This window comes from Limulus polyphemus, unplaced genomic scaffold (genome assembly GCF_000517525.1).
Source record: "Limulus polyphemus unplaced genomic scaffold, Limulus_polyphemus-2.1.2 Scaffold2438, whole genome shotgun sequence".
Taxonomy (NCBI): domain Eukaryota; kingdom Metazoa; phylum Arthropoda; class Merostomata; order Xiphosura; family Limulidae; genus Limulus; species Limulus polyphemus.
In genome coordinates, this window is record NW_013668048.1 from 168265 (window position 1) to 177240 (window position 8976).

At 32.2% G+C, this 8976-nt stretch overlaps 1 protein-coding gene across 2 annotated transcripts in view; it reads right to left on the bottom strand.

Annotated features, from left to right (window-relative positions):
• Window positions 1-7179: 7179 nt before the first annotated feature.
• The window catches only part of LOC111087658, a 7032-nt gene continuing 5235 nt past the window's right edge, over window positions 7180-8976 (bottom strand). Inside the window, exons 2-4 of one of the 2 annotated variants that reach the window (XM_022395052.1) lie at window positions 8639-8676; window positions 8145-8387; window positions 7180-7447 (exon numbers count right to left, since the gene is read on the bottom strand). In XM_022395052.1, coding sequence (XP_022250760.1) covers window positions 7364-7447; window positions 8145-8387; window positions 8639-8676 — 365 coding nt within the window. In that variant the 3' untranslated portion in view covers window positions 7180-7363. Of the gene's footprint in view, window positions 7448-8144; window positions 8388-8638; window positions 8948-8976 lie in introns of those variants that run through there. The other variant, XM_022395051.1, reaches the window with a different exon arrangement.

Consider the following 8976-nt stretch of genomic DNA (forward strand, 5'->3'; position numbering starts at 1 on the left):
TTAAGTCTTTCGTACACAAGGGAATGAATTAATGGTGTATTTAAGTGTTTTTACGCTCACAAAAAAAAGAAACCTATTATTCTATAGGTATTTGAAGAACTTGTAGCATTCCGCCACAATTTAATGTTTAAACAACTCTATTCAATCAGGAATGAATTAATGGTGTATTTAAGTGTTTTTACGCTCACAAAAAAAATAAACCTATTATTCTATAGGTATTTGAAGAACTTGTAGCATTCCGCCACAATTTAATGTTTAAACAACTCTATTCAATCAGGAATGAATTAATGTTTGAGATACTTTTTAATATAATCTTTTGGGTCTCATTTCTTTTTAATTATAACAATAACGTAAAAATACAAAGCAGAACTAGGCTTAAAATAGAGGCCCTACATGAGGTTACAAATTAACAGATTTAACCTACTTTAAAGCTAATTATATGCTATAGAGTGCAAGTATTTATAAAGTCAGTTTCGTGGAGTTATTGCAACCCCGGAAGATAAATGTTTCTGTGAACACAAAATCATGTGATAAGAGTATAAACAGACAACCTTCTTGTCCTTCATCTCTGACTTGATTAAGTTTACAGTAACGTTACATTGTTTGTGAAGTTGGAACCTCGCCTAAGAAGGCCTAACTTTTATCTCTCGACGCTATTTCATGCTTTTTGTCGTGTTAATACTAGTAGTATTGGTACTCATACAAATTAAATCAGCAACTTTTCACGTCTTCAGTGCTGTGCAGAGCGGACAATTGGCATCGATCATATTAAAATAACAGTTTGAAGTCATTCAGATTTTTAGATTTTTGTTCTATTAAGAAAGTGTTTCGTGCAGGGGGTTATTTATATCCAAACATTTAAACTTTCGTGATTTTTTTTTGTGAGTTAGGTTGACCAGATTTGAATCACATAAATTTTCTTGCTTGCGCTATTTGTTGAGTATTTTATCGATAAAGTAGAATTTTTATTTTTTAAAAGCTAAATTAACAAGATATTATATTTATCAAAGTAAGCATTTAATTTTGTGTGACACCTGCACGGGAGTTTGGTGACAGAAATACGTGAGAATTGTATTATAACGATATAAGCGTTATGTAACTACAATGTTCATTGCATCTAAACCCATGCTTTGTAACGTTATTTGTGTAATCTTAAGTCGATGCAATTGTTTACTAGAGAAAATTAAAACAATTAATTAAAATACGTACGTAATTCTAAGATTTTTTTGCTACTATGTAAATTAAATTTAAAATAACGAACTGGGATTGGTTAATTTTAAACTGTATTTTTTGTTTGTTTTACTCAGAAAGATGTTATGGCTCATATTAAAGATACTTCTTGACCTGAAAAATATTACTAGTTTTTATTGTTTTTTTTTTGTGTAAGTCAAACATGCGGTTTTCCTTAGAAAAGCACGAGCGTACACAACAAGATGTATAGATAAAAAGAGTCAGCTGTTGGCAAGTTGTCAAGTCTGCTTAGTTCGCAAATAGACATAACACTATTTAACTATGTTTACGTTGCTATGGAGAAATATATGTGCAAAAAGTTCCCATAACAAACTAAATAAAACAGGGCGACCCCGTTACGCTGACTTGATAAACACAAGAAAGATTCAAAACTTTACCTTTTGACATACAAGTTGAATGATTTTCTGATATTTCTTAATGTCTTGCAAGAGAGTACTGATGTTTTTATTCTTTGCCACTAAGGAGTTTTATATATAATCTAAAAAGCAACAGGCCACAGTTTTTTGCACCAGTGTAAGGCCTAATTCACTCTTTTTTTCTCTCTGTACGTGAATGTTCAAAAGACGATTTCCGCTTAAACATTGTTGCAATTAGCTAGATTCAGTAACTACTGGATGGATAATTAAACTCTGTGCTCTGTAAATATTTTTTAGCAAGTTCGAGAAACAGAATCAACGAAATATCCATTAAAATAAATGTTTGTTTGTAATTTAAGCACAAAGTTACACAAGGGCTATCTGTGCTCTGCCCACCACGGGTATCGAAACCTGGATTCTAGCGTTGTAAGTCTGCAGACATACCGCTGTACCACTGGGGGCATAAAATAAATGTAAATAGATTGTTGATTTTGTCAAATACAATGAAAATCGGTTTATTTTGTCTAGACATATGAGAAATAAAAAACACCGTTTGAAAGTAGCTGAAAGTATGTTTCACAATGTTTCGATAAATTAACATGCCATCATCAGATAAAACAAAAACAATATAAGGCGTTTCACGTTAAATAGGTCATGCAAAGAAGTCAAGCACACGAACCAATTAGGTTTAAGTCCAGACTACGTCAAAGCAAAGCCAGTTTTATAAAGGTAACGCTTTATTAATCAAAGGTTAATTAGATATAATTATAAGAGCTTCTTTCATTTTACACATACTGATATTGTATTCGTTATTTACAATTTTAACTACATTCATCTATATTTTATGCCCTGATTTTGAGTTCATTTCGGTTCTAGTAGATGGGCGTTAAGCTTTCTGCCTCTTTCTCTTACATAAGCCCCCCAGTGACACAGCGGTATGTCTGCGGACTTACAACGCTAGAATCTGGGTTTCGATACCCTTGGTGGGCAGAGCGCAGATAGCCCATTGTGTAGCTTTGCGCTTAATTACAAACAAACAAACTCTTACATAAAAAAATTCTGGCATTTCTACTGTTACGTCCCAAACAAACATATTCAGAGCCATGTCCATGTAATGTTATCTGGTTTCTGTTGTGTCTATTGTGCGTGTATTATTTTCTTTGTATTGTTGAATCTTGTATTTGGCATTTCTACTGTTACGTCTCTGGTCGTTTGTTAATTTCCGGTATAAATTCTACCCGAGGAACTTCAGCGATACAAGTCCTTTCTTAAATAAAACTAGTTTATTCTTTCTCAATACAACTTTGCAATACATAGAATTTCCACAGTCACTTTAACGTCAACACACGCTATAATTCACAACGATTCACGCACTTTACTTACGGTCATTTCCGCTCGCTTGACTCAGTTATCTGTCCCTATATTTCTCTATCTGCAATTATTTGCCGGGCTAATATGCAAAAAAAGAGGGCGCCACAAAAGACTAGAGTTGCCAGGAAAAGTCAAGATCATTCGAGAATCTCATGACGTGTTAACAGCGTCACGTAACTCCCGCTGTCGTAGCACTGCTATTAAAGTTTGTAAATAACACAACAAATATGATTTATAACTAAAACTTCTTTTGTAAAAAAAAAATATTTTTATTTCGCCCAGGAGTAGAGTTAAATATTTTTTCACATTAACATCAAGTTCCTCGAATCTTGTATACATCTTATCCACTGTCATTCCTTATACTAGGACAAACTGTCAAATATTTGTATAATATTATTCAATAACACAAGTTATTTAGCTCGTTACACATTTTCTGTCATATTTTAGTTCTACAGCCATATCACTAGAACTAATTAGTTGTGTATATCTTGTAGAAAATATAATAATTGAAAACGATCCCCACCTTCGGTATCTAAAACCAGCGTGGTTTGATATTGGATGTAAGAAAAACCACACACACATATTTATTTGTTACAAAGATCGTGTACGACAGTAGTAGTTTTTGGGCCACGGTCAAAGTTCACTGTGACATACGATTGGGTCTGGCATAGCCTGGTGGTTAGGACATCCGACTTGCAATCTGCTGGTCGCGGGTTCGAATCTTGTCACCAAACTTTGCTTGCCCTTTCAGCCGTGGGGGCGTTATAATGTTTCGGCCAATCCCACTATTCGTTGGTAAAATAATAGCTCAAGAGTTAGCGATGGATGGATTTAGCTAGCTGGCTTCCCTCTAATCGATCAGTTGAAAAATTAGGGACTGCCAGCGCAGATAGCCCTCGAATAGCTTTGTGCGAAATTCAATAAACAAACAAAACAAGGAAGCTGTCTTATTTCGCCAGTGTTTCTAGTTTTCTATCTGTTATAATTTTAAAAGACACATGTATATACAAGTATTTTAAAGGTAGAATATTTTATTTTGGAATACAGGTAAAAATCCTGTCCAATTATATCGCAGGTTTCGGCCAATTATTTTCTAATGATAATTTATCGTTATTATTTTCGAAAAAAAAAAACGTTTGAAAAATATTTGGATTAAACTCGTGTCAGATTTTCCCTCACGCGTTAAATTAATACAGCTCGACGATGTTTGTATTCAAAGAGTCTTCCAACCACAAAACTCCTACGCCTCAAATTATTACTTCTCACAGCAGCCGTTATTGGAATAATGACTCAGAGTTAAGTTTGCTGTGAAAACAACAATGTTCATGGCGCCTGCGCAACACCGGAAGTACCACCACAAATATTCCAGTACTGGTATTCTGTGATCTTTATCACGAAGTCGATTCCGGAAACCTAATAATTTCAAATGGTTGTTATGCCACTGAAATGGTTAAAAATTACATTAAAAAAAAAGTTACATAGTACACATAAATATAAGGCTTAAAGTATGTATAAACACAAACATTTCTTACCTTTTGTGACATAGTACATATGTCGTAAAGTTGTGTAAAAACATACAAAAAGTTTCTTACGTGTTGTAACACAGCAAATGTGTGGGGAGAAAAAGTGTCTTACGGTCTTGTGACACAGACTTGCCTCTACTTTGAAATCCATATTGGACTAATTAAGAAAATTATAGAAAAAATATTCAGTCGAGTGTAATCACTATTATTAAGAATAAAAATAGCGTTTTTTATGTATTGTAGCACAGAAATGTGTAACATGAAAAAAAAATCACGCGTGTTATGCACACACCAATATAATTGCAAGGCTTAAATTAAGTAGAAATAGTTATGTTTAGCAATTGGCTCGAATTCTGGAGAAATTAGCTACGCTGTTAAATTAATTGTATATAAACCTATGCCAAGAAAGCTGGTTAACTTTAGATATATGTACATATCGTCTTTCTAAACATGGTAAAAATAGACAATTTTATAAGATGAAATTCAGTGTGTATGCGATATTCTGTTTGACTTTAAAGGTTAGTAGTTATAACCAAATGATACAGTTGGCTAATAAATGTATTTTCATAGCTTAAAATTTCGTTAACTGCTACTTTACCAACTTACAGAGCTTAGCTCTGATAAGTACTCATGGCTCAATATGCCCAGAGACGCTTGTAGAATATCAATAAATATCAGTGAGGCTCGGAATTAAATTACACGGAAGCGCCATCTGTACGTAGAATTAAAAATCAAGCGTTCACTGAACAATCTTTTGATGCATCTATCAGTCTTGATTTTTCGTTGTATTTTATAAGGAGCTTTTCTCAGCTCCTTGATTTTTCCAAGGTACGCAAAAAATTCTTAATTGCACTATTTTTATGAAATGTTGGCTCATATTTAAATATAATCTCAGTTTCTTCACACTGCATGATCAGATTAACACAATCTATCCTTTTATTGGCACTAAGCGCTCAGATTAACACATAACCTACCATTTTATTGGCACTAAGCGCTCAGGTTAACACATAGCCTACCATTTTTTGACTTACGCTAATACTAAAACATAACATATCCTTTCTTTTGGCTTAGGCTAATATTAACAAATAAGTTATCATTTTTTACGCTTACGCTAATATTAACATGTAACCTATCCTTCTATTGGATCTACAAAAACTGAGATTTTGGTAAAGTCATATGAAGTATTACTTTATAGTAGAATACATTAATTCATTCTTTGCAAGTAACTCTTCTATTTTTGAAGAATCTGATAAAAGTATTTTTTAACCCTACACAGGTGATGGATAACGTTTATGTATTATCCCATTGCGCAATTTCATTGCAGAACAGGGTTTATCGGACATACTAAACTATGTTATTTGTATATAAACAAACAACTTGAATTTAAAAACAAGTTCTAATATGTTGAAAGCTAAGACTACCGACAAGTTTGTGTCAGCCATATTTACTGATAGAAAAATTCAGCAAACAGCTAGTTGTTCTTCAAACAACGTCTGACTTTCACTATAAAAGTACTGAGATGTATTTAAAAGCATCAGTTTTTGTAGCAGCCTTGATAAAATCGCATACAAGCTCCATCATTTCTTGAAATGAATACACATCTTCAGGTTTATAGATTTTTTTTTTATTCAAGTCTTATAATCATGAGCATATTCTCCCACAAGTTTCTTTAAGGTATACTTTATTTAAACTTTTTATCACTATAAAGATAAGCTGTTATTAACCGTTAAGATTTAACGCATATAAAATATGTATGATTTTCCTGGTTAGCGACCAATAAGATCAAATAAGTCTAATTATTAACTTCTTACTCTTTCTTTTGCCAAAGTATAAAATAAGTAACACTGAAGTTAAGAAAAATAAAAATCTAGACTACAAAAAGTATTAGGAATTTCTTTTTAATATTGTTCAAAATTACAACTCGAGCATAAAAAATCTCAACATAACATGTGGACACCATTATAAATTATCATACTGCAGTATGATGTCGAAACCTTTAAAAGACCATTATCATTTTGAAATGTGTTCTTTGCGAACCCAGCGCCATCTGTTTACATATTTTATTCTTTAAAATGCTAATCATTTTTTTCTTATATGACTAGTAAAAATCATGTTTGCTAAATACTTCATCAATGTTACTATCATCTAATGTCACACGAGCTACAGATAAAACGTTATATACCATAAAAAAACACAATAATCAATATAAATACGTTTGATTTCGGTAGTGATTTATTTTTAAAGTATCTCGCAGTTAAAAAAAATTGCAAGAACATAAAGCGACTAAAAATGGGATTAAAATAAAACATATTTATGTAGTGTTTTTTTAATTCTAGTCCCTTTTTATAGCTTTTTTTTATAGTGGTACTGAGTTATTTGAAAATCAATTAATAACTATTTTTAGTATAAATTAAAATTAAATACAGATGGCGCTCCCATAATCACTTGTGAAAACACAAGGTAGTTTGGTCCATGAACATCGGATGTGATTGGTTTACCAAAAGTAGTAAGAATATTCACCCATGAAATTGAATACCGGGATCTAGTAATTCCATAGTAACTGACCAAACCACCTTATCAAAAAACTAAATTTGTAACCCACCATCACCAAAATACGTAGAAATACATCACAATGGAGTTTTCCAAGAACTGCTTGAAAACCTACTGACCTTAACCTTAACCTACTGACACCGTTTCCTTATTTATAAACTATTGATACATCGCCAGTCCCAAATTGGAAAGAAGTAAACCACAAATATAAACATCACTTCACTCAATTTTTAGTTAATCTAAATGTTTACACAAATAAAGTTAACTTCACGAATGAAAAGCAAATAAATACTTTTCTTTGTCCCGTATATATTATTGGTTCCTGACTTGTTCAACAGATGGGTCAGTCGTCGTCCGAAAGCGAGAGCCTGTGCTATTCGAAGTTTTTATCCACTTCTGGAAAATACATATCTTTTGAGTGATGTTTGAAACGTAATTTTTTCTTTTTCACGAAAATTATCGAGAATTGGTAAATTATAGTACTTTGTTTATACGATTAAAATTGATATTAACCTTTCAATAATACAAAGCACCAAAAAGTACGAAAAATCACTCTACGTTGAACTTTAAAATTGTCTAATTTTATTGCCTGTTATAAACACAAGTTAACATTAAAATAAAAAATCTGGTTTATTTGAAATAAGTATATCATTAATTTTCACACACAATTATGTTAAGACATTTTTTATAATTTTTTTGCATTTGTATCTACAGTATCTCTACGGCTATATCAGCGTTCTGACACTTGACACTAGTAATTCCAAAACGACAGCGCCATCTATTGTAAATATTTAAACCAATAATGATTAAACTTTTTGTTGTTGTTAAAGTTTAACGAGCTTCTGTAATCATAGAAAAGACGATAATCCCATGTTATGTCTTGATATTCTGCTACTCATTTTGTTAGAAATCAATTCAAGTTACTTTACTTTGATAACAACTAAGATTCAGTGTTAACTTTACTTATTTGCATGTATTTTATTTCGGAAGTATTTAATTTCTTTGTTATATAAATACTTTTAACTGTATCAGTGTTCTGATATACTAGAATTTTTTTACAATATTAACACTTTACCAATGATCTGGAACTCACCATAATCCTACGCTTTTCAGCGCAAGCATACTCTGTCTCGTCGACGTCGTTGTAACAGTCAGAAAGGTAATGTTTGGGAAGTTTCTTCCCGCCATATTCACAGAGTTTTTCTATCGGTTTAGCCTTGACATACATCTTATCCATTCCCGTTGGCTTATCTTGAGGACAGTAGAATACCTTGGGCATCTTGCTGTTAAAAACGATGCTCTTGCGCATCATATCTGCGCATGTTTCTGTTATCACCTGAAAAGGGAAGTAACCTTCGTTGACTTATTTATGGGTATGTGTTATATTATTAAATTTCTACATAACGGCCTACTTTGTGGCGTATACAGTTTTTTAGTTGAATTCCATATAGCTCAAACTGAACTTTCATAAAACACATTTTGGTAGAAATAGATATAGGCCAAGCCTTGGTTTTAATGATGAATAACAATTTACGGCATTTTAAAAAATCCGAGAAATTATTGTCAAATAGATTAGAATACATTTACCACTGCCAGAACTGCTACAATAACAACAGCGTACTGACCTGTAAACAGAACAGAAACGTTGAATTTATTAATAATTGTTAGACTATTTTTCATCTAAATAATAAATGAAAATTTTGTTTCAGTATGCTTTCGGAACATGGTTTGTTTCTTGGTGTTTTGAATATTTCTATAGCCAAGTAACTATTTTAGCACAAACACAACTTTCACGATGCCATACCATTTAAGGAAATTGTTTGAATCTATATTTTAGCAAAAATAATATGGTATTTACGTATGTGCAAACTTTTCGGCACAGTCATAATACGTTGAAATTCGTTAATCTACTATCCCCCCCAGTG